At 46.4% G+C, this 26,605-nt stretch overlaps 1 protein-coding gene across 5 annotated transcripts in view; it reads right to left on the minus strand.

Moving 5' to 3' along the window:
• Nucleotides 1-8,690: 8,690 nt before the first annotated feature.
• LOC106573106 (kinesin-like protein KIF21A) overlaps nt 8,691-26,605 on the minus strand; it is an 80,575-nt gene continuing 62,660 nt past the window's right edge. For 3 of the 5 annotated variants that reach the window (XM_014147810.2, XM_014147811.2, XM_014147809.2), the window contains 7 exons: nt 20,903-21,039; nt 20,411-20,585; nt 20,136-20,300; nt 18,669-18,786; nt 18,240-18,410; nt 10,648-10,847; nt 8,691-10,531 (listed from right to left, as the gene is read on the minus strand). In XM_014147810.2, coding sequence (XP_014003285.2) covers nt 10,438-10,531; nt 10,648-10,847; nt 18,240-18,410; nt 18,669-18,786; nt 20,136-20,300; nt 20,411-20,585; nt 20,903-21,039 — 1,060 coding nt within the window. In that variant the 3' untranslated portion in view covers nt 8,691-10,437. The other 2 variants (XM_014147813.2, XM_045696895.1) reach the window with 2 other exon arrangements.

Below are 26,605 nucleotides of genomic sequence, written 5' to 3' on the forward strand. Positions count from 1 at the left end.
TCCACCATAAGCCACATCCAACGTCATTTTAGAGATTTTGGCAGTACGTCCATCCAGCCTCACAACTGCAGACCACGTGTAACCACTCTAGCGCAGGATCTCCACATTCGGCTTCTTCACTTGCGGGATCGTCTGAGACCAGCCACCTGGAAAACTGATGAAACAGAGTTTTTCTGTCTGTAATAAAGGCCTTTTAAGGGGAAAAACACATTCTGATTGGCTGGGCCTGGCTCCCCAGTGGGTGGGCATATGCCCTCCCAGGCCCACCCATGGCTGCACTCCTGCCCAGTCATGTGAAATCCATAGATTAGGATGTAATTCATTTATTTAAATTGACTGATGTCCTTATATGAACTGTAACTCAGTAGAATTGTTGAAATTGTTGCATGTTTCGTTTATATTTTTGTTCAGTATAGTTTAGGCCCGAATGAGGGTTTTAATCAGGGTGCCCAATAGCTGATTGATTGCCAAAACGTCTTATCTTAAGGTGCAGTTGACCGTCTGACACAGTTGCTGAAGCCTAGGCTACAGCCAGGGTCTCAATCAATTCTCTCCTGATTATGAGACAGAATTAGCCTACTTGATCAAATCTGGCATTTACATTACGACACTATTCAATCACTTTAAAGACACATTCTGGAGTTTGCGTTTTAGCAGCCCTGCCACGAGGGATGGGGACTGGGTGCGATTTCTATCGTGCTTTATACCATGCATTTAGGGGTTACAATTTATTTTATGGGACCTATGCAATTTTTTTTTCATGGGCCTAATAGCAAATACATAGAATTTAACAGTAAAGAAAACCAGCCCCGTCGCGGACCCGAGGTCTTGCTCCCAGACAAACTAAACAACTTCTTTGCTCGCTTTGAGGACAATACAGTGCCACCGACATGGCACGCTACCAAAACCTGCGGGCTCTCCTTCACCGCAGCCAACGTGAGTAAAACATGTAAATGTGTTAACCCTCGCAAGGCTGCTGGCCCAGACGTCATCCCTAACCGCGTCCTCAGAGCATGCGCAGATCAGCTGGCTGGTGTGTTTACGGACATATTCAATCAATCCCTATCCCAGTCTGCTGTTCCCACATGCTTCAAGAGGGCCACCAGTGTTGCTGTTCCCAAGAAAGCTAAGGTAACTGAGCTAAACGACTATCACCCTGTAGCACTCACTTCCGTCATCATGATGTGCTTTGAGAGACTAGTCAAGGACCATATCACCTCCACCCTACCTGACACCCTAGACCCACTCCAATTTGCTTACCACCCCAATAGGTCCGCAAACGACGCAATCACAATCACACTGGACACTGCCCTAACCCATCTGGACAAGAGGAATACCTATGTAAGAATGTTGTTCATCGACTACAGCTCAGCATTTAACACCATAGTACCCTCCAAACTCGTCATTAGACCCAGACCCTGGGTCTCGACCCCGCCCTGTGCAACTGGGTCCTGGATTTTCTGACGGGACGCCCCCAGGTGGCGAGGGTAGGAAACAACAACTCCACCCCGCTGATCCTCAACACTGGGGCCCCACAAGGGTGCGTTCTCAGCCATCTCCTGTACTCCCTGTTCACCCATGACTGCGTGGCCATGCACGATTCCAACTCAATCATCAAGTTTGCAGACGACACTTCAGTGGTAGGCTTGATTACCAACAACGACGAGACGGCCTACAGGGAGGAGGAGACGGCCCTCGGAGTGTGGTGTCAGGAAAATAACCTCACACTCAACATCAACAAAACAAAGGAGATGATCGTGGACTTCAGGAAACAGCAGAGGGAGCACCCCCCTATCCACATCGACGGGACAGTAGTGGAGAAGGTGGAAAGTTTTAAGTTCCTCGGCGTACACATCATGGACAAACTGAAATCGTCCACCCACACAGACAGCATGGTGAAGAAGGCGCAATAGCGCCTCTTCAACCTCAGGAGGCTGAAGAAATTTGGCTTGTCACCAAAAACACTCACAAACTTTTACAGATGCACAATCGAGAGCATCCTGTCGGGCTGTATCGCCGCCTGGTACGGTAACTGCTCTGCCCACAACCGTAAGGCTCTCCAGAGGGTAGTGAGGTCTGCACAACGCATCACCGGGGGAAACTACCTGCTCTTCAGGACACCTACACCACTCGATGTCACAGGAAGGCCAAAAAGATCATCAAGGACAACAACCACCCAAGCCACTGCCTGTTCACCCCGCTATCATCCAGAAGGTGAGGTCAGTACAGGTGCATCAAAGCTGGGACCGAGAGACTGAAAAACAAGGCCATCAGACTGTTAAACAGCCATCACTAACATTGTGTGGCTGCTGCCAACATACTGACTCAAATCTCTAGCCACTTTAATGATAAAAAATTGGTTGTAATAAATGTATCACTAGTCACTTTAAACAATGCCACTTCACATAATGTTTACATACAGTGAGGGAAAAAAGTATTTGATCCCCTGCTGATTTTGTACGTTTGCCCACTGACAAAGAAATGATCAGTCTATAATTTTAATTTTAATTGTAGGTTTATTTGAACAGTGAGACAGAATAACAACAAAAAAATCCAGAAAAATGCATGTCAAAAATGTTATAAATTGATTTGCATTTTAATGAGGGAAATAAGTATTTGACCCCTCTGCAAAACATGACAGTACTTGGTGGCAAAACCCTTGTTGGCAATCACAGAGGTCAGACGTTTCTTGAAGTTGGCCACCAGGTTTGCACACATCTCAGGAGGGATTTTGTCCCACTCCTCTTTGCAGATCTTCTCCAAGTCATTAAGGTTTCGAGGCTGACGTTTGGCAACTCGAACCTTCAGCTCCCTCCACAGATTTTCTATGGGATTAAGGTCTGGAAACTGGCTAGGCCACTCCAGGACCTTAATAATGTGCTTCTTCTTGAGCCACTCCTTTGTTGCCTTGGCCGTGTGTTTTGGGTCATTGTCATGCTGGAATACCCATATACGACCCATTTTCAATGCCCTGGCTGAGGTAAGGAGGTTCTCACCCAAGATTTGACGGTACATGTCCCCGTCCATCGTCCCTTTGATGCGGTGAACACCCCCAAAGCATAATGTTTCCACCTCCATGTTTGATGGTGGGGATGATGTTCTTGGGGTCATAGGCAACATTCCTCCTCCTCTAAACACGGCGAGTTGAGTTGATGCCAAAGAGCTCCATTTTGGTCTCATCTGACCACAACACTTTCACCCAGTTGTCCTCTGAATCATTCAGATGTTCATTGGAAAACCTCAGACAGGCATGTATATGTGCTTTCTTGAGCAGGGGGACCTTGCGGGCGCTGCAGGATTTCAGTCCTTCACGGCGTACTGTGTTAACAATTGTTTTCTTGGTGACTATGGTCCCAGCTGCCTTGAGATCATTAACAAGATCCTCCCGTGTAGTTCTGGGCTGATTCCTCACCGTTCTCATGATCATTGCAACTCCACGAGGTGAGATCTTGCATGGAGCCCCAGGCCGAGGGATATTGACAGTTCTTTTGTGTTTCTTCCATTTGCAAATAATCGCACCAACTGTTGTCACCTTCTCACCAAGCTGCTTGGCGATGGTCTTGTAGCCCATTCCAGCCTTGTGTACGTCTACAATCTTGTCCCTGACATCCTTGGAGAGCTCTTTGGTCTTGGCCATGGTGGAGAGTTTGGAATCTGATTGATTGATTGCTTCTGTGGACAGGTTTCTTTTATACAGGTAACAAGCTGAAATTAGGAGCACTCCCTTTAAGAGTGTGCTCCTAATATCAGCTCGTTACCTGTATAAAAGACACCTGTGTCACGACTCCCACCGAAGGTGGCGCCGCCTCCTGCTCGGGTGGCGCTCGGCGGTCGTCGTCACCGGCCTACTAGCTGCCACTGATTCCTTTTTTGTTTTCCCCCTTTCTGTTATTGTTTTCACCTGTCCGTAGTTGGGTTGACTGAATCGTGGCTTTGCAGGCTCTGGTTGAAAAAAAGTAGCGCGTTTGGGTAGTGGCTGGTTACAGTACTGTGAGACTCAGGCTCGTGCCCGCGTCGACCCCATGCTATGTTTTCTTTCGTCTGTTTACCTAAACGCAGATTCCCGGTCGGAACATTCTCGCTTTTTTACGAGAAAAATGGCATAAAAATTGATTTTAAACAGCGGTTGACATGCTTCGAAGTACGGTAATGGAATATTTAGATTTTTTTTGGTGGAATCATTTCACGGAGCAAAATTCTTCACAAAACTGGATCTCAGGAGCGCGCATAACCTGGTACGTATTAAGGATGGAGACGAGTGGAAAACCGCATTTAGTACCACATCGGGCCATTATAAGTACCTCGTCATGCCGTATGGGTTAAAGAATGCTCCAGCCGTCTTTCAATCCTTTGTAGACGAGATTCTCAGGGACCTGCACGGGCAGGGCGTGATTGTCTATATCAATGATATTCTGATATATTCCGCCACCCGCGCCGCGCATGTGTCCCTGGTACGCAAGGTGCTTGGGAGACTGCTGGAGAATGACCTATACGTTAAGGCTGAGAAATGTGTGTTTTCCAAACGAGCCGTTTCCTTTCTGGGTTATCGCATTTCCACCACGGGGGTGGTGATGGAGTGTGACCGCGTTAAGGCCAAGCGTAATTGGCCGACTCCAACCACGGTGAAGGAGGTGCAGCGGTTCTTAGGGTTTGCCAATTACTACCAGAGGTTTATCTGGGGTTTTGGCCAGGTAGCGGCTCCCATTACCTCACTGCTGAAGGGGGGGCCGGTGCGTTTGCGGTGGTCGAATGAGGCGGACGGAGCCTTCAAGAGGTTGAAGGTGCTGTTCACCGAAGCACCCGTGTTGGCGCACCCGGACCCGTCTTTAGCATTCATAGTGGAGGTGGACGCATCCGAGGCTGGGGTGGGTGCCGTGCTATCACAGCACTACAGGGTGCCGGAGGACATTGTCTCTGATCGAGGTTCCCAGTTCACATCCAGGGTCTGGAAGGCGTTTATGGAGCAGCTGGGGGTCTCGGTCAGTTTGACCTCCGGTTATCACCCCGAGAGTAATGGGCAGGCGGAGAGGGTAAACCAGGAGGTGGGCAGGTTTCTGAGGTCGTATTGCCAGGACCGGCCAGGGGAGTGGGCGAGGTACATTCCTTGGGCGGAGTTAGCCCAGAACTCACTTCGTCACTCCTCTACTAACCTGTCACCCTTTCAGTGTGCTTTGGGTTACCAGCCGGTCCTGGCACCATGGCACCATAGCCAGACCGAGGCTCCTGCGGTGGAGGACTGGGTACAGCGCTCCAAGGAGACCTGGAGAGCCGTCCAGGAAGCCCTGAAGGAGGCCAGTGGACGGCAGAAGAGGAGTGCTGACCGCCACCGCAGTGAGGCACCCGTGTTCATACCGGGGGACAGGGTCTGGCTCCCGACCCGGAACCTGCCCCTCCGCGTGCCCTGCCGGAAGCTGGGGCCGCAGTGTGTGGGGCCCTTCAAAGTCCTGAGGAGGATAAACGAGGTGTGTTATCGGTTACAACTCCCTTACTATTACCGTATTAACCCCTCGTTTCATGTGTCTCTCCTCAGGCCGGTGGTAGCTGGTCCCCTACAGGAAGGTGAGGTGCCGGAGGTCCCTCCGCCCCCTCTGGACATCGGGGGGTCCCCGGCGTACAGCATACGGGCCATTCTGGACTCGAGACGCCGGGTGAGGGGCTTGCAGTACCTCGTGGACTGGGAGGGGTACGGTCCAGAGGAGAGGTGCTGGGTGCCGGCAGAGGACATCTTGGACCCATCCATGTTGAAGGATTTCCATCGCCTCCGTCCGGATCGCCCGGCTCCTGGATCTCCGGGTCGTCCTCGAGGCCGGTGTCGGCGCGCTGCAGGAGCCGCGCGTCGGGGGGGGGTACTGTCACAACTCCCACCGAAGGTGGCGCCCCCTGCTGCTCGGGTGGCGCTCGGCGGTCGTCGTCACCGGCCTACTAGCTGCCACTGATTCCTTTTTTGTTTTCCCCCTTTCTGTTATTGTTTGCACCTGTCTGTAGTTGGGTTGATTAGCGGGGTTATATGAGCTAGCTGGCCCGCCTGCTCTTTGTGCGGGATTGTTTCCTCTGTGTGTTGCTTGGGTAAGCGCTGTCTGTATTTTGCGCTAGTGCATCGTGTTGCGCTCACTGTATTTTGTCCCCTGTTTTTGGGGCACTTTCATTTTGTGTGCGCTAAGTTCGCATGTTGGGTTGGCAGGTGTTTTGCTTTTCGAGCATTAAAAGCTATAACCCTTCTCGCTGCTTCCTGCGTCTGTTTCCTCCTCCACTACGCACGAGCCTTACAACCTGGGAGCCAGAAATCTTTCTGATTGAGAGGGGATCAAATATTTATTTCCCTCATTAAAATGCAAATCATTTTATAACATTTTTTACATGCGTTTTTCTGGATTCTTTTGTTGTTATTCTGTCTCTCACTGTTCAAATAAACCTACCATTAAAATTATAGACTGATCACTTCTTTGTCAGTGGGCAAACGTACAAAATCAGCAGGGGATCAAATCCTTTTCCCTCACTGTACACTACATTACTCATCTCATATGTATATACTGTACTCTATTCCATCTACTGCATCTTGCCTATGCCGTTCGGCCATTGCTCATCCATATATTTATATGTCCATATTCTTATTCATTCCTTTACACTTGTGTGTGTATAAGGTAGTTGTTGTGAAATTGTTAGATTACTTGTTAGATATTACTGCATGGTCAGAACTAGAAGCACAAGCATTTCACTACATTCGCATTAACATCTGCTAACCATGTGTATGTGACCAATACAATTTCATTTGATTTACAGTACCGGTCAAAAGTTTGGACACCTACTCATTCCAGGGTTTTTCTTTATTTTAACTTTTTTCTACATTGTAGAGTAATAGTGAAGACATCAAAACTATGAAATAACACATATGGAATCATGTTGTAACCAAAAAACTGTTAAACAAATCAAAATATATTTTAGATTCTTTACAGTACCCACCCTTTGCCTTGATGACAGCTTTGCACACTCTTGGCATTCTCTCAACCAGATGACTACCTCATAAAGCTGGTTGAGAGAATGCCAAGAGTGTGCAAAACTGTCATCAAGGCAAAGGGTAGCCACTTTGAAGGATCTAAAATAAAAAATATATTTTGATTAGTTTAACCGTTTTTTGGTTACTACATGATTCCATATGTGTTATTTCATAGTTGTGATGTCTTCACTACTATTCTAAAATGTAGAAAATAGTAAAAATTAAGAAAAACCCTTGAGGTAGGTGTGTACAAACTTTTGACTGGTACTGTATATTACCTTTTAATCTGGCATGAACACAACCAGCCATTATGATTTTATCTCATTGTCAAAACAAATCACTTCAAACGGTAGCCTACCTGAGCATGGTCATCCACCCCCCAAAAATCCAGCATCCAAACAGTGCACTGCTGAAATAGTGCATTTTGCACATGACAAAGTCAACAAGCACTGCAAATAGTGTAGGCTGCACTTATCTTTTGCACAAAAGAGTAATCATTATGAACAGATTAATAAATTGAAAACAATATAGACTTTGTCTTGTAACTATTGGTTTTAAACTGAATTATATTTATGATTACAAAACTCCTTGGTCATCTATAACATAACCATTCTTTTTTTCTAGTTCAATGGTCAGGACACCTGCACTGATGTGTTCTAGTCTAAACACCATGATACAAATTAAACAATATTCTCTGAGATAAAATCCTCCCGAGCAAAACCACAGCTATTAAATAATTTACAGTTCAGTTTAATGTATTTTCACTTGCAAAGTGCTTACAACAAACTGATAGCCACGGAACTGGAAATTCGAAGACCTCTTTTTCACTCTGTAGCTCTAAAATATTCACCATGGACCCTGAAATTGAATTCCATATCATCACAAATACCATCAGTTATAAACATGTCCAAAACATTTAGAGACGGTTTTATAGGCACAGCTAAAGCCTATAGTTCTGGACTAAAAAGCATTCAATGGAGATTCTCAGGCAAACCAGCCCTTACAGTACAGCAATCATTGATCTAGTCCAGTACGGATTTCTGTTTATTACAACAATAGTTAGAAAATATTCAGATTAAGTTCTGGGTATCCAGATAAGTTACAAGGGATAAGCTACAAGTAAATAACAGTTTTCACTTGGATGTTTGTGCTCCAAAATGTTATTGTAAGCAATAAGGTCATTACAATGAGCCTTCAGATTTTGACACCAAGGGAGCCCAAGGAGACATTAATGTCCATCCCAAATTTCACCCCATTTGCTAGTGCACTGGTCAAAAGTAGTGCACTATATAGGGAATATGTTGCCATTTGGGACAAATTCTTAAGCTCTTCTGTCGTAGTCATACCTCCTGTTCATCCATGTGTGACCTAGCTGTACAACCGTTCATATGCTTTGCTTGTTGATGAATTACAAATTACACTACTGCCATCTAGTGGATACATCTGGTTAGCCTAAGGTGTTTTTTGAAAATGCATATTTTGAAACCTTGCTTCCTTTCTTTGAGTAAGAATAGCTTTTATTAGTGTAGGTGAATGCTACGAGGTGGAAACCTTGCTTTCACCTATCCAATCAGGTTAGTTGGATCAGTAAATGCTACAGCCCCAATCATTGTAATGCCCTTCTTCATCAGTGCTCTCCCCACACTTCCGATCTTCCAAAAGGAACAGACCCAGGTGACCACACACAGAGTACTTGTTGGTTTTTGACAGATTACATTTATTTCGCCAGGCATCTGACATTAGATCTGCTACAGTACAGAGTCAGCCATTTTACAGAAAAACTCCAGAGGGGAACCCAGGACTGGTTTGAATACATACAGCTTCTTTCAACAGAACAATTCAATAAAATCAGAGCGGGGTTGCATCTGAAAATGGCACCCTATTCCCTTTATAGTGCACAACTTCTGAACATCATCCATGGGTCCTGGTCAAATGTAGTGCACTATGCAATAGGGTGCCATTTTGGACGCAGCCCAGGAAACATAACAGGCTGACTCAAGGCCAGGGAGAGGGGTTCTGTTCAAAAGAGATGAGTGCTGTTAGAACACTGTCTCCCAATTCTGGTGCTTTTGTTTCCCTTGTGGAGCGAAATTTGGTGATTAACAAAACAAACCTTCAGTTTATTTCTTCGTATAATACTGTTTATATATACACATATTGTGTTGGCTGCTGCTCCTATTACTTTAACATTCAATAGTCCCAGCAGACAGTGGATCCGATACATCATTTGACAGTTAGTTCAGCTCACACCAATCACAAATAGGCCAGTTGAAATGTACAGCAAATCTGACACAAACATGATAAACCACCGTACATAGGGGTCTTACCAGATCAGGATCGGCAGAGCTTTCCAGTACAGGCACAGATAACAGGCTCCTCTCTTCCTCACACTATAGACTCTTATATAAAGTATGTAACTACGGTTACCAGGTGTATCTCAACTGGAGTCCAAAACAGAAGCCCTCTATGGGTCAAAGGTGAGCAAACAACTTAGCAGCAAGGGCATTAGGTTAGTTATTAACTTATTAGAGGGAATAGCATCAAGTGGAAAATCATACATTGCTAAATGACGAGTAGTGGACGCGTGAAGAGAGTCAGTGTATCCTCAAAGAGACATTGTATTTGCACATAGAGAGTAAGTAAGGACTAAGTGTAAAGACTAAGGAAGCAGAGAGGTGACTGACTGAAGGTGTTTTGCTAGTGGCTACAAGAGTAGTGTTAGTTAATGTACAGTATCCAGTTCACAGGTAAAGTACAAGAGAAGTTTCATGATTTGGTCACCCGTGGAAAGCGGGTGCTGAATTCAAAGCAAAAGAACATCAAAACCGAGCGACTTAAGGGGGTGTCAGGTCACGTAAAGCCACGTTGATATCAGGTAAGGGACAACAAGGTTGAGGACAGTGGTTCTGCTTACAATGCAGAAGAAAGGCTTCTCTTCCTTTGCTGTGCCACTGGAGAACCAGGTCCGGGTCTTGAAGGCCTGCGACAAAGCCCGGGCTTTACCTTCCTCTCATCTAATTTCCACACCACTCCCCCAGCCCAGAAAAACACTCAAGATCTGCCTCTGTGTGTGTGTGTGTGTGTGTGTGTGTGTGTGTGTGTGTGTGGGCTCACTCAATTACTTAATATGAGCGGAGACGGAAAGATGTCTATGAAGCAAAATAGGGTTTATTCTGCACAGGCCAGTGCTACGGCCACACAGGTTAGACTGGATACATTTAGCTAGGGAGACATTTTCTAGGGATGAATCTACAGTATCTCACTCTGGAGAACGACTACAGCTACTTTTGCTGAGATAAGATTCCATTCTTGCGGGCTTGCACTGTTGTCTTGGTTACAGTATGTGGGGGCTGGGGGCGGTTTCCAAGGCTAGGGGTCAGAGGTCAAAGTGCTAGTCAGCAGCATCCCAGGTTTAGGGTCACGGTGGGAGGTCACGGCCATGTTCAGTTGCTGGTCACCTCATCAGCTGTGTCCGCCGTCGTGTCTAAGGTGCTGTCGAGTCCGCCCCGGGCACGCCAGATCTTCACTGTTCGATCACTATCAAATTACAGAGCAGAAAAACTGTGTCACTGCAATGGCTGTATCCAGGCTATTGTGTGTGTTTGTGTTTGTGTGTCTGCCTGTCATTCTGTCTGTGTGGTTCTGTGACTCACTCAGATGCTGTGAAGAGGTGGCTGCTATTGGTGGAGATGCCATTGATGGGGCTCTCGTGGCCCTTGAGTTCCCCAAGGGCCCCCAGTGTGTCTGCATGCCACAACTTGAGCACCCCTCCTCTACAGCCGCTCAGCAGGGCCGGAGAGCCAGGCACCACACCCAGGGCACACACCCAGTCACGATGGGCGTTGGGCACTTGCTGTTAAGACATCGATAACAGTACATACAGACTCTGTTTTCCATTCAACTATTTTGCAGGTTAGCAGTGTTTTCCAAACAACTTTCCAGTTAAAATAACCGGCACCGCCTCCCCAAAAGCATGGTTCACCAAAATAGTTTTTAAGTATTAGGTATTTTAATTTACATTTTTAGGGGATAGATCAGCTTTAATACAGCAGATAGACTGTAGCTTCCATCAATGTAATTGTCTGCATAATTTCCAATCCCCCATATATTTTGGGGTAAATATATTATATATACACAGTACCAGTCAAAAGTTTGGACACATCTACTCATTCAAGAGTTTCTTTATTTTTTACTATTTTCTACATTGTAGAATAATAGTGAAGACATCAACACTATGAAATAACACATATGGAATCATGTAGTAACCAAAAGTTTTAAACTAATCAAAATATATTTTAGATTAACCTGTTATGGATAGGGGGCAGTATTTTCACGGCCGGATAAAAAACGTACCCGATTTAATCTGTTTATTACTCCTGCCCAGAAACTAGAATATGCATATAATTGTTTGATTTGGATAGAAAACACCCTAACGTTTCTAAAACTGTTTGAATGGTGTCTGTGAGTATAACAGAACTCATATGGCAGGCCAAAACCTGAGAAGATTCCAAACAGGAAGTGCCCTCTCTGACCATTTCTTGGCCTTCTTTAGCCTCTTTATTGAAAACAGAGGATCTCTGCTATAATGTGACACTTTCTAAGGCCCCCATAGGCTCTCAGAAGGCGCCAGAACGTTGAATGATGACTCTGCAGTCCCTGGCTGAAAAACAGTAGCGCATTTGGATAGTGGTCGATCTGAGAACAATGAGACGGGCGTGCACGAGACGACTCCATTTTCAACTTTGAGTCTTTGAACGAAAACAGGGTTTCCCGGTCGGAATATTATCGCCATTTTACGAGAAAAATCGCATAAAAATTGATTTTAAACAGCGTTTGACATGCTTCGAAGTACGGTAATGGAATATTTTGAAATTTTTGTCATGATATGCGCCGGCGCGTCACCCTTCGTTACCCTTCGGATAGTGTCTTGAACGCACGAACAAAACGGCGCAATTTGGATATAACTATGGATTATTTAGAAGCAAAACAACATTGGGTGATGAAGTAGAAGTCCTGGGAGTTCATTCTGACGAAGAACAGCAAAGGTAATCCAATTTTTCTTATAGTAAATCTGAGTTTGGTGAGTGCCAAACTTGGTGGGTGTCAAAATAGCTAGCCTGTGATGGCCGGGCTATCTACTCAGAATATTGCAAAATGTGCTTTCACCGAAAAGCTATTTTAAAATCGGACACCGCGATTGCATAAAGGAGTTCTGTATCTATAATTCTTAAAATAATTGTTGTGTTTTTTGTGAACGTTGGTAACTCTAATGAACTTATCCTCTGCAGCAGAGGTAACTCTGGGTCTTCCTTTCCTGTGGCTGTCCTCATGAGAGCCAGTTTCATGATAGCGCTTGATGGTTTTTGAGACTGCACTTGAAGAAACTTTGCTTATTTGAGCTGTTCTTGCCATAATATTCAACGGTATGTTACCTCATTAACCCTCAAGACTTTAAATGGTCCCACAAACCGCAGGCTCAGCTTCCGCGGGCTCAGCTTCCTCAGCGTTCCAGATCTCCTCAGCACGCCAAAACCATTCATCCACCGCAGGAGCCTCGGTTTGGCTCGGATGCCAAGGTGCCAGGGTCACTGGAACACACACTGGAAAGGAGTGAGGTTAGTGGAGGAGTGGCGGAGGGAATTCTGAGCGTACTCCGCCCAAGGTAGAAAATCCGCCCACTCCCACGGCCGATCCTGACAGTAACACTGCAGGAACCTGCACACCTCCTGGTTGATCCTCTCCACCTGCCCATTTGCTTGAGGTCGATACCCGGAGGTGAGACTGACCGTGACCCCCAAGTGTTCCATAAACTCCTTCCATACCTGTGAGGTAAACCGAAGGCCACGATCTGACAATATCCTCCGAGATCTCATAGTGCCGGAAGATGTGCGTAAAAAGAGCCTCCGTGGTTTGCATGGCCGACAGAAGCCCAGGCAGAGGAAGAAGGCGACAAGCTTTGGAAAACCAGTCCACAACGACGAGAATGGTGGTGTTCCCCTGGGAGGGTCGTTGTGGAACCGGCAGGGGAAGGAGCTTTCCATAAGGGAGGTGTCTGGTTGTCTTTGACTGAGCACAGATGGAGTAGGAAGAGACGTAAACCCGGACGTCTCTAGCCTAGGTGGGCCACCAGTACTTCTCAGTTAGGCAGGCGATAGTATGGCCTATCCCAGGATGACCCGACACAGGCGCCGTGTGCGCCCAGGAAAGGAGACGGTCCCGCACACCTGTGGGCATGTAGGCACAGTTCTCCGGGCACTGTGCAGGTGCGGGTTCCGTACGCAGGGCCTACCGTATGGTGGCGTCCACGTCCCATACAAGTGGCACGATGATGCGGAACGGAGGGATGATAGGGGTCTCCTCTCCCTGCCTCTCCTCTGCATCATAGAGGAGAGACATGGCGTCTGCCTTCACATTCTTCGAGCCTGGCCTATAGGAAATTGTGAATTGGAACCTGGCGAAGAATAGAGCCTACCTGGCCTGTCTCGGGTTTAGCCTCTTTTCTGCCCTGATGTACTCCAGGTTGCGGTGGTTCGTCCACACCAGCAAAGGCTGTTTGGACCCCTCCAGCCAGTGCCTCCATGCCTTCAGAGCCTTCTTGACCGCCAAGAGTTCCTGGTCCCCTACGTCGTAGTTCTTCTGGGCGGGGCTCAGCTGCTTAGAGTAGAAAGCGCAGGGCCGCAGCTTTGGAGGGGTTCCAGTATGCTGGGACAGCACTGCCCCGACTCTTACTTCGGAGACATCCACCTCGATGATGAAGGGGAGTGAGAGGTCGGGATGTGCCAACACGGGAGCAGTGGTGAAACGTGTGTTCAGCGTCTCAAACACCCTCTCCGCCTCCGCCGTCCAATGAAGCCGCTGGGGACCTCCACTCAGCAGGGAGGTAAGAGGCACGACCACCGTGCTGAAGCCCCAGATGAACCCCCGGAAATATTTGGAGAACCCCAGGAATTGCTGGACTGCTTTCACAGAGTTGGGGATGGGCCATGACCCGACTGCGCTGACGCGTTGCTCCTCCATCTCCACTCCCTCCGTGGAGATGAGATAGCCCAAAAAGGACACGGACCGCTCTCCTGTTTAACATATAGATCATGCTCCAACAGTCTTCTCAGCACAGACCTGGCAAACGAGACATGCTGGACGCGGTCAGCAGAATAGACCAAAATGTTGTCTATATAAACCACTATGCCCCGTCCCATCATGTCTTGAAACACTTCGTTGATGAAGGCCTGGAAGACTGAAGGAGCATTAGATAGGCCAAAGAGCATTACGAGATACTCGTAAGGAACCATAGTCGTGGAAAAAGCAGTCTCCATTAATCGCCTGCACGAATACGCACCAGATTGTAGGCACTCCTAAAGTCTAGCTTCGTGAAGTACTGTGCCCCATGCATTTGTTCGACAATGGTTGGGATGAGGGCTAAAGGATAGCTGAACTTGACGGTGGCCTTGTTCAGTGTTTGATAATCAATGCAGGGGCACAGTCCCCCATCTTTCTTCTTGACAAAAAATAAGCTTGAGGAGGCTGGTGGGGGGGGGGGCTTAGAGGCTTAGAGGGGTGGATAAAACTCTGCTGGAGACTCTCCTGTACATAGGTCTCCATGGTAACTGGGTTATGCAAACTCAACCAGGGGAGACCTAAAACAATGGGGTGCATGGGGGTGTTTATAATCAAGAAAGTGATCTGTTCTGAATGAATGTCATGGGTCACCCATGACACTCATTCAGAACAGATCACTCTGAAACAGAAACAGTATTGTGATGTATGAGCCCTGTCCCTATTGGACGATTATCCAGGGCTAGACTGGAATGGGTAACTGTAGGGGAACCAAAGGAATGCGTAATGCAGTGGCCAGTGCTCTATCTAAGAGATTCCCGGCAGGTCCAGAATCAATCAGAGCTAACGGGAGTGAAGGGCTAGAGTACTCAGGGAATTTAATGGGAAAACACACTGGTTGATTTGACAGACAAGGAGAGGAGACCTTGCCTCCGACCTGGGTTGGTGCAGGGGAATTCCCTGGCTTGTCACCTCCTCGCCTCCTAGTGGATAGAGAGCAGGTCAGGGAGAAATTACCCCTTTCTCTACAATAGAAGCAGAGATCCAGATTCCTCCTTCTCCTATGCTCTGCCCTGGGCAAACATGCCGAGCCCACCTCCATTGGCTCTGGCCACGGAGCAGGGTAGCCATGGGCTCCGAATTCCATGCAGGTCTTCTTCGGGACCACAGGAGGTTGTCCAACCGGATCACCATGCTGATGAGCTGGTTGAATGACAGGTTGTCATCACGGCAGGCTAACTCCAGCTGTACCTCCTCCCGCAGTACGCTGCGGAAAACGGTGACCAGAGCCAACTCGTTCCATTCGGTGGAGGCCGTGATGGTCCGGAACTCCAGGGCGAACTCCGAGGCGGTCCTAGATCCCTGGCGTAGTCGGAGTAGACGCTCACTCTCCTCTCGGCCCTCCACAGGATTATCAAACACCGAGGGGAAGAGGGTGAAGCGCTCGTAGGACTCGACCTTGGGTCCGCCAGTCTCCCAGACCGCGGCACCCCAGTCCAGAGCCCGTCCGGTCAGTGCCGAGATGACAGTGGCAACCCTGTCTCTTCCGGAAACAACCCCGGCATAGCAAGCGATGTACAGGTCGCATTGTAGAAGGAACCCCTTGCATCTTGCTGGTGCGCCGTCAAAGCGCTCCGGGAGGGACAGGGGAATTCCACGGACCGGCTCAGAGGGAATGGAGGTAGGTTGTGGTGTGGGAGCTGGTACCGGAAACGGTACTGGAGACTGGAGGAACTGCACACTCCCCTCCAAGCACAGGATGGTTGCCAGCATACTGTCTATGGCGATACCGAGTCTGGAGAGACAGTCCTCGTGGTGCTGTACTGTCCCTACAATGGTCGTCAGCTCGGCCTTTCCTGCTGTCTTCATTTTGCGGGTCGGTTATTCTGTCATGCTGGTATAAAGGATTTGTAGACAGGCGCAGGAATACACAATAGGGTTTTTTAATACACCCAAAACAAACATGTATACAAAAACACTGGGCTGTACCCAAACAAAAGAGCGAGGGTAAACCTCGTTGAACAACACGGGACGATACCAGTGATAAACAATATATAAAGCACGCAGCATAACAGCTGCACCAACGCATAGGTACTCACACGACCAACGGACATGGGAACAGAGGGCACAGATATAACATACTAATCACGGGAACCAGGTGTGTGTAATCAGACAAGACAGTCCGGTGTTGATGATAGTGAATCCCGTTCAGTGAAGCCTAGAAAGCCAGTGACGTAGACCTCCGCAACTGGTGAACAGAATGAGCAGCAGTACCGGGGGATCCGTGACATGTACTTTTAACAAGGTACACCTGTTAATTGAAATGCATTCCAGGTGACTACCTCATGAAGCTAGTTGAGAGAATGCCAAGAGTGTGCAAAGCTGTCATCAAGGCAAAGGGTGGCTACTTTGAAGGATCTCAAATATAAAACATATTTTGATTAGTTGAACACTTTTTTGGTTACTACATGTGTTATTTCATAGTTTTGATGTCTTCACTATTATTCTACATATCTTTTTAAAATATATTTTCCTTTATTATTTTCCCCTAATCTTACCACCCATCCCCTAATTGGAGTAAACTAATGGTCATAAACACTTAGGCTTCTACTTCCAGCTAAAACATACTATTAGACATTTTACGGACACAATGTATTTTACAATAATTATCTTTTGTTTGTTTTTAATCCAATCCTTCAGCTACCATCAACCCCTCCCATGTCACGACTTCCGCCGAAGTCGGTCCCTCTTCTTGTTCGGGCGGTGTTCAGCGGTCGACGTCACCGGCCTTCTAGCCATCACAGATCCACTTTTAATTTTCCATTTGTTTTGTCTTTGTTTTACACACCTGGTTTCAATTCCCCAATTTCATGTTCATTATTTAACCCTCTGTTTTCCCCATGGTTTTTGCGCATGATTGTTTTTTGTAAGTTCGGTCCGATGTTTGTGGGCTTGGTATGACTTCATGTATTTGGATATTTTTAGTAAAGTTCCTTTTGTTACTCATCTCTGCTGTCCTGCGCCTGACTCCTCTGCACCAGCTACACCCAGATCCTTACATCCCATCTATTTCTGAAGCCCATCCAGTTTGATTTCTATTTTGCCATATATTTTTAACTGCGCTGTTTCACAAAAGAACTGTGCTGTGATGTTTCACAAAAGTGTTTCACACTGAACCTTTCAATTCTCATAGTTTCTAGAGATTGTAAATTAAAATATATTTTTTGGCCTAAAGTATTATTATATTATTGATTGAGTGACTATGACTTTTCAGATCACCCAGTAGCGCTATCTGCAGAGTTAGCTCCAGGTAAATGTAGCACTTCTTCAACCATTCCTGGACCTGTGACCAAAAACAAGCTACATGTGGACAGTACCAAAATAAATGATATAATGATTCGGTCTCTTCGCAGCAAAATCTGCAGAGCTGGGATGGTCGTATTCTATATATATATATATATATATATATAACATTCTATTGGCTGCAAGAATTTTGTATAATAATTTAAATAAAACAATTCTAAGTTTTGAATCCAGTGTTGTTTTTTTGCGACTGAGATCATAAACCATGTGCCATGGAATCGGTACATCGAAAATCTCTTCTCAACTATTTTGCAATATATATGGCGCAGCTGTCAATTTTCTGGTCCTTAAATAAAACTGTATACTTTTTTATTTATCACAATTTTCTTTAACCAATTCGGTCTTTAACGCAGGACCAACAGACAAGTTCCTTACTTTTTCCCCCTACCACTTGCCTCTTCTATTTTTGCGGTAATGCTGCAATTAGTTGGTTGTAATTTTGGGTAGAGCAGACATTTACATATATCTTTGTTAGCTGCATGTGTGACATAACTCCACCAGCCCTATTTATGATATAATTTACAAAGATTATACCTTTTTTAAACATTTTTATGTATTTTTTTTTAAATCAATTTGTATATTTGAGTTTAACAACAATATTTGTTGTATTATTTGCTCTGTCTTTTCTGGTGGATTAAACTGAAATTGCAACCAACTTTCTATAGCTTGTTTTAAAAATAGTGATATTTTGGAGATTATTTCATTTTCAATCTGAATAAAGGGCAAAAGGCCATTCTTGAACATGGGGTGAGACATTCTTACTAATCTGCTTTTTTTATGACTGGATTCACCAAAATAGTCAGTGGCACTTCCCTTTCCCCTCTGTTACCTGCAGTAAGTCTTTGCGGTCTAGGTCCCACTTCTTAATGCCATTGTCTCTGGAGCCGCTGAAGAGGACATCCCCCTGCACCACCAAGGACTCGATGCCATCGTAGTGGGGAGGCTCAAAGTTGTGTGTGGGGCTGATAGCACCCAGGGCCCCCTCTGTCACGTCAAACAGCTGAAACAGACAGTCCATCAACAACACTAGTCAAGTCACAGCAAAGCGTTAGCTAGGCTAATTCATATTGCATAGAAAACAAATACAAGCGCCAACATGATCCATATTCAAACATGACACAACATGCAGAAAGTGATCTCTTACCGAAACTTCAACACAATAAACAATGTTGAGATGTAATATGGTGTGTGTGGCAGTTATACTTTCGACAGCGAATATAAGCAGAACAGCCACACACCATAACACACTCTCACACACCTTGATGTAATGGTCCTTGGATCCGCTGATGACCAGATCCTGACCGTTGCCACTCTGGTCCACAGTCAGACACATGACTGGACCCAGGTGACCAGTCAGCTTCCCTGTGGATACAAATCTGACCAAGAGAGAGGGAGGACAGTGGGCCTTTAACATGATAGCAATCTCCTGAGATGCACTGCGTTACGGCAAGACACAACCTGGAATGAAAACACTCACTAAGAGGACAGGCAAAGATCAGCAAGGGAATAGACCAGGGGTACTCAACTACTATATGAAAAAGTCCGGTCACACAAATTTCCTAGGAGGCAAAGGTCCGGATGGATATTGTCATTTATCGTCGTAGTAACAAACCCCTACCTTGCAACCCATAAGGGAGAGAACAGCTTGTGGCTGTGGTGTGTGGGGTCCTTGATGATGCTGCGGACCTTCCACAGGCACCATTTTGACTAGATGTCCTGGATGGTTGAGAGCACGGTCCCAGTAATGTACTGGGCCATCTTCACCACCTGCTGGAGGGCCTTGCGGTCATGGATGGAGCAATTCCCATAGCAGGCCATGATGCAACCGGTCAGGACGCTCTCGATGGTGCAGCAGTAGTGTTTGTAGAGGACCCGGGGCGGCATGCCGAATTTCTTCAGCCGCCTTAGGAAGTAGAGACACTGTTGCGCCCTCTTGACAAGAGTGGTGGGGTTGTTGGTCCATGACAAGTCCTCTGTGATGTGGAAGCAGAGGAACCTAAAACTTGTGAGTCTCTCTGCTGCAGTCCGGTTGATGTGAATCAGGGCATGTTCCCTCTTCTGCTCCCTGAAGTTAACAATCAACTCCTTTGTTTTGCTTACGCTGAGGGAGAGGTTGTTGATCAATGGGGGGCCCCTTGGGGGTCGAGGTCCCTGGGCACATAATCTGGCCATAATAATTACAAGATTTAGATAGCTGGTTAGACTAACTTACCTATCTAGGTAACATGGGCTAGTAGTTGATGAACTGGACTTTTCTGACATGTTATAAATAGCTCCCTAAGGTCTGTCAGTAAATGAAATAACACAAGGAAAGCTGCCCATGCACTACCAAATTTCGAAATTCCACCTTGTGTATTCTACTATTACAACTTTCAACAGCAGTAAGCTGAAAGCCAGACTGAATTCACCCCCCCCCCCACCAATTAAAATAAAATAATTGGTGGGGGGGGTGGGGTAAAATAAATAAAATATAATATATATGTATATACTGTATATTATTATTATCAGTCAGGACCCGAAGTCCATATTGACCCCGTTCAAGGTCTGGATCATGGTCTGCCAGTTGAGTATGGCTGGAATAGACATTCAATACAAGCAGTAGTCTCTAGATCTATTATAGATCAGCACATAGTAGTGAGAGAGAAGTTTTCTGAAGACAGTGCCTTTTTTCAGGCCTCTTTGGATTTGTTTGTCAAAATGGCTGGTGTGCCGTGCTGTACCGTACCTTCTTAGGTCCCAGACTCTGACAGAGTTGCCGGCGGCAGCGTACAGGACAGAGCCACTGGGGTTGAGGGCGATCTGGTTGATCTGGTTCTCTCCTGCCGGGATGGTGACAGTCCGGTTGGTGCTGGACGCACAGGCGTCGCCTGGGGTCACCTGACCAGAAGACCTGTAGAATACAGAGGCGTGGGTGTCAAATAAAGTTATCATATATGGGTGTAATGGATGTTATGTATATTTGTATAGCCTATCAAAAACAGTTACGCCATTGACACTCACGTGAGGGTGCGAATGCACTTGGCTGAGTCTCGGATATCCCAGACCTTGATGTAGGAGGTGGAGACGGTGAAGACCAGGCTGGAGCTGTAGCGGACTGACACCACATTGTTGGGGTGACCTGCCAGGGACATGATCTCCTGACCTGTCACTAGGTTCCACACCTTACAAGTACGGTCTGGAAGGAGATGAAAGGAGAGGAGAGGAAGAGGTGAGCACTGCTCTCCACAATCTATTGCTCAAATCACATCACGAGAGCATCTGATTATATTTCTGTCTCAATTTCTGTGTCACAATGTCACTAGCAGAGTTTCTGTCTATCTAGAGCCTATCTACCTAGGTCCCCTTAACACTAGTGGTGTCAGTCCAGTTACAATACTGTGCCCCATAACAACAACAATCTATCGGTCCTGTCCAGTACCCATTTATCTCAAGTGATTAACTTTTGCTCAGTCTGTGAGACAGGAGACATTATTGATATATCGGACAGTTGACCTTTGGAGCCGGTGAAGAGGAGGTCATCGGTAGAGTCAACACACAGCACGGCTTTAGTGTGACCCTCAGCCACATGGACACATTGTAGTGTTGCTGACCGACTGCCCTTTGAGGAAGGCACTGGGTTGATCACCCCTCTGGGGAGGAAGAAACCATGCATTAAAATGTCAGTAGGGCTCAGAGAAAACAGTGACTGGTAACCACCGTTTAAGGCTTCATATACTGTAGTAAGATACAGAAATAGTTAAATACAGAAGATTAAACATGCACCCAAAAGCCCACCACTGCAGGCACACATGCATACCGTATATAGTACATAATGTACATGTACCCATTTGGCCAGTTAGCAACATGCTGCAAATCAAAGTAAAAAACAAACGATAAGCCAGTGACAGTGTCCATCCACAAGCATGGTCAGGCTGACAAAAACTAAACCAAAAACTGAACAGAACCATACACAGATCCAGAGAAAGGACTACCTGTCAACCATAGAGGAGCCTCTCTCCTCCCAGCTTACCACACATCAACACACTGGCAAGAAGGTAGACACTGTTGGCAACTGACAGATTTTCAATAGAGCTGTCCTTCTTCACTTTAACACAATCCTCCTACAATGTGCCAACTTGGCAAGTACTTTTAGTTGAGTCTTGTTCTTGAATTGTACAGTTATTGGGCGACAAAAAAAACAACATTTGGTAGTCACACCAGGTAAGTCACTATAGCGTGAATATAAACGTGAACAGAGGAAAAAATGCCTACATATTGTAGTGTACATTTGGGAGAAGAAATGGTCCATTCTGTGGACAATTACGCTTTTCTAAAGTCTAAATCTCACTAAAGGAGAGGTGACAAAGTGTCCCGAGTGGTTTAGATGCATCTCCTGACTTGAGAGAGTGTGCTCAACAATTCCAAAACCTACCTAATGTTTATAGCTTACCTAACATATGCAGCATACCTCTAAACAATATATTTGATTGGTGATTTATTATATTATATTTGACTTCCAGAGCCTCCATACAGTGGGGGCCGTAATTATTGGATCCCTTGACAAAGATGAGCAAAAAATACTGTATAAAAGAAATAATACAAATACTGAGCAGTTTTGGAGAACACATTGGGAGGGATCTTAGACCATTCCTCCATACTGAATCTTTCCAGATCCTTGATACCCTTTGTTTTTTAGTTTTCTTTTCTTTATTACTTGTTAAACAACATCTATTTCTCTGAGCGACTGTATTAGTATTAAATAATATAATAGTACAACAAATTTGAGCATACAATATACATTGCTCAGTATTTGTACGATTTATTTTATTACAATACACTATGCCTATTACTTGTAACTTATGCTTATAACTTAACTTCCTCTCACTTATCCTGCGGTCTGTCTGCTCTATCCAAACACCCTGTCAGACGGATAAATACGTTGCCTTGGCTACGTGGGCGGTTAGAGGGGGAGGAGGGAGGAGATGGGGTGCTGGCGTCGGAGTTCCTTGTATCACAGCTGGAACGGTGGACAGGGAGGCTGAGGCTGGGCGTCTGGCTGTTTGCATACCTACATAAAGGATAAATCCATTGCCTTTGTACTGATTGTGTGTACATTGTACTGTACAGGATCACACGCATACTAGTGGAAATGCGCATGCACATACACACGCACGCACACAAGGATACACACGGACACAATTGCACACACTTGAGCTAGAATAGGCTAAAATAGATAAGCAGCTTTCATTGTTTGAAACTCTCTCCTTCTGTCTTCTCTGCATTCTGTAAGAACCCTCTCTATACAACAATTAAGTGATAACGCCCGAGAATCCAGTGTTTGGAGGATATATGTGACCTGCTTCAGGAAACTAGGGGTATGTCACAAGTCACGACTTCACAGGAGAGACATTTTAACCGTTTTTATTTATTTTTAATCAAAATGCGTTTTTTTGGCAGAAATGCCTTCTGGAACTTGAGAACTTTCATGTGCCTTAATAACAAACTTGTATGCCATCTGTAAATAAGAATACAATTATTAAATTACGAGCCTTGTTGGTTAAGCCACAGAAAAATTCAGCAACATTCCCACTAGGCATGGTTGGCTGAGATAATGAGTGGGCTGGACATGCCGAGAGAGGAGTTTGGATTGGTCTGCAATATACAGTTGAAGTCGGAAGTTTACATACACCTTAGCCAAATACATTTAAGCTCAGTTTTTCACAATTCCTGACATTAAAATTCCCTGTTTTAGGTCAATTAGGATCACCACTTTATTTTAAGAATGTGAAATGTCAGAATAATAGTAGAGAGAATGATTTATTTCAGCTTTTATTTCTTTCATCACATTCCCAGTGTCACGTCCTGACCAGTAAAGGGGTTATTTGTTATTGTAGTTTGGTCAGGACGTGGCAGGGGGTTGTTTGTTTTGTGTGGTTCGGAGTTTGTTGGGATATGTGTTTATGTAGAGGGGTGTTTGTTTAGAGTATTCCAGGGTTTTTGGTTATGTTCTATGTTTTGTATTTATATGCTCTGTCTATGTTGTGTATTTCTTTGTGTTGGCCTGGTATGGCTCTCAATCAGGAACAGCTGTACATCGTTGTTGCTGATTGGGAGTCATACTTAGGTAGCCCTGTTTTCACATGTCCCTTGTGGGAAGCTGTTTTTGCACTGCTGTGTGTGTAGCCTGCATTACTGTTCGTTCGTTTGTTTTCTTGTTTTGTTTTGTCAGTGTTCAAATAAACGTTAAAATGAGCACTCAACCCGCTGCGCCTTGGTCCAATATATACGACGACCGTTACAGAACTTCCCACCACCAACGGACCAAGCAGCGGGGTAAGGAGCTTGAAAGGAGTGATTTTGAGTCGTGCTAAACTCCCCTCCCAAGTCCACGACTCAAAATCACTCCTTTCAAGCTCCTTACCCCGCTGCTTGGTCCGTTGGTGTCTCCAGTCTGGTACCTCCAGTACCAGCCCCACGCACCAGGCTTCCAGGGCGTCAGCCCAGTCCTACTTGTCCTGTTCCTGCTCCTCGCACTAGCCTTGGGGTGCGTGTCTCCAGTCTGGTATCTCCACTACCAGCCCCACGCATCAGGCTTTCAGTGCGCAGTCCCCGTCCAGAGCTTCCGGCAACAGTGCCCCGTCCAGAGTGTCCGGCGACAGTGCCCCGTCCAGAGTGTCCGGCGACAGTGCCCCGTCTAGAGATGGCCCACAGTCCGGGACCGAGTGAGACGGCCTACAGTCCGGGACAGAGTGAGACGGCCTACAGTCCGGGACAGAGTGAGACGGCCTACAGTCCGGGACCGAGTGAGACGGCCTACAGTCCGGGACCGAGTGAGACGGCCTACAGTGGGGTAGACGGCCTACAGTCCGGGACCGAGTGAGACGGCCTACAGTCCGGGACCGAGTGAGACGGCCTACAGTCCGGGACCGAGTGAGACGGCCTACAGTCCGGGACCGAGTGAGACGGCCTACAGTCCGGGACCGAGTGAGACGGCCTACAGTCCGGGACCGAGTGAGACGGCCTACAGTCCGGGACCGAGTGAGACGGCCTACAGTCCGGAACGAGAGACTCGGCCTACAGTCCGGAACGAGAGACTCGGCCTACAGTCCGGAACCGGCGCAGCCAGAGTCGCCCTACAGTCCGGAACCGGCGCAGCCAGAGTCGCCCTACAGTCCGGAACCGGCGCAGCCAGAGTCGCCCTACAGTCCGGAACCGGCACAGCCAGAGTCGCCCTACAGTCCAGAACCGGCGCAGCCAGAGTCGCCCTACAGTCCGGAGCCCCCCAGAGTCGCCCTTCAGCCCGAGGTCTACAGCGACGCACTTCAGCCCGAGGTATTCAGCGGGGTTGGACAGGTTATGTCCAACCCTGATGAGCCACCTCCACAGTAGGAGGTTTGGGGAGGGGGGGGTGTAGCACGGGAACCGTCGGTGACGGCTGCCACCCTCCCTTCCCTCCCTTTAGTTTGGGGGGTTGATTTATTTATTTATTTTTTGTGTGAGGTACATCCGGGGTCTGCACCTTTGGGGGGGGGGACTGTCACGTTCTGACCAGTAAAGGGGTTATTTGTTATTGTAGTTTGGTCAGGACATGGCAGGGGGGTGTTTGTTTTATGTGGTTCGGGGTTTGTTGGGATATGTGTTTATGTAGAGGGGTGTTTGTTTAGAGTATTCCGGGGTTTTTGGTTATGTTCTATGTTTTGTATTTCTATGCTCTGTCTATGTTGTGTATTTCTTTGTGATGGCCTGGTATAGCTCTCAATCAGGAACAGCTGTACATCGTTGTTGCTGATTGGGAGTCATACTTAGGTAGGCCTGTTTTCACATGTCCCTTGTGGGAAGTTGTTTTTGCACTGCTGTGTGTGTAGCCTGCATTACTGTTCGTTCGTTTTCTGGTTTTGTTTTGTCAGTGTTCAAATAAACGTTAAAATGAGCACTCAACCTGCTGCGCCTTGGTCCACTATATACGATGACCATTACACCCAGTGGGTCAGAAGTTTACATACACCCAATTAGTATTCGTTAGCATTGCCTTTAAATTGCTTAACTTGGGTCAAACGTTTCGGGTGGCCTTCCACAACCTTCCCACAATAAGTTGGGTGAATTTTGGCCAATTCCTCCTGACAGAGCTGGTGTAACTGAGTCAAGTTTGTAGGCCTCCTTGCTCGCACACGCTTTTTCAGTTCTGCCCACAATACCTTGACTTTGTTGTCCTTAAGCCATTTTGACACAACTTTGGAAGTATGCTTGGTGTCATTGTCTATTTGGAAAACCCATTTGCGACCAAGCTTTAACTTCCTGACTGATGTCTTGAGATGTTGCTTCAATATATCCACATAATTGTCCTGCCTCATGATGCCATCTATTTTGTGATGTGCACCAGTCCTTCCTGCAGCAAAGCACCCCCACAACATGATTCTGCCACCCCCGTGCATCACGGTTGGGGTAGTGTTCTTCGGCTTGCAAGCCTCCCCCTTTTTCCTCCAAACATAACGATGGTCATTATGGCCAAACAGATCTATTTTTGTTTCATCAGACCAGAGGACATTTCTCCAAAAAGTACTATCTTTGTCCCCATGTGCAGTTGCAAACCATAGTCTGGCTTTTTTTATGGCGGTTTTGGAGCAGTGGCTTCTTCCTTGCTGAGCGGCCCTTCAGGTTATGTCGATATAGGACTCGTTTTACTGTGGATATAGATACTTTTGTACCTGTTTCCTCCAGCATCTTCACAAGGTCCTTTGCTGTTGTTCTGGGATTGATTTGTACTTTTCGCACCAAAGTACGTTCATCTCTAGGAGACAGAACGCGTCTCCTTCCTGAGCGGTATGACGGCTGCGTGGTCCCATGGTGGTTATACTTGCGTACTATTGTTTGTACAGGTGAACATGTTACCTTCAGGTGTTTGGAAATTGTTCCCAAGGATGAACCAGACATTTTTTTCTGCGGTCTTGGCTGATTTCTTTTGATTTTCCTATGATGTCAAGTAAAGAGGCACTGAGTTTGAAGGTAAGCCTTGAAATACATCCACAGGTACACCTCCAATTGACTCAAATTATGTCAATTAGCCTATCAGAAGCTTCTAAAGCCATGACATAATTTTCTGGATATTTCCAAGCTGTTTAAAGGCACAGTCAACTTAGTGTATGTGAACTTCTGACCCACTGGAATTGTGATACAGTGAGTTATAAGTGAAATAATCTGTCTGTAAACAATTGTTGG

This window comes from Salmo salar, chromosome ssa16, assembly GCF_905237065.1.
Source record: "Salmo salar chromosome ssa16, Ssal_v3.1, whole genome shotgun sequence".
Taxonomy (NCBI): Eukaryota; Metazoa; Chordata; class Actinopteri; order Salmoniformes; family Salmonidae; genus Salmo; species Salmo salar.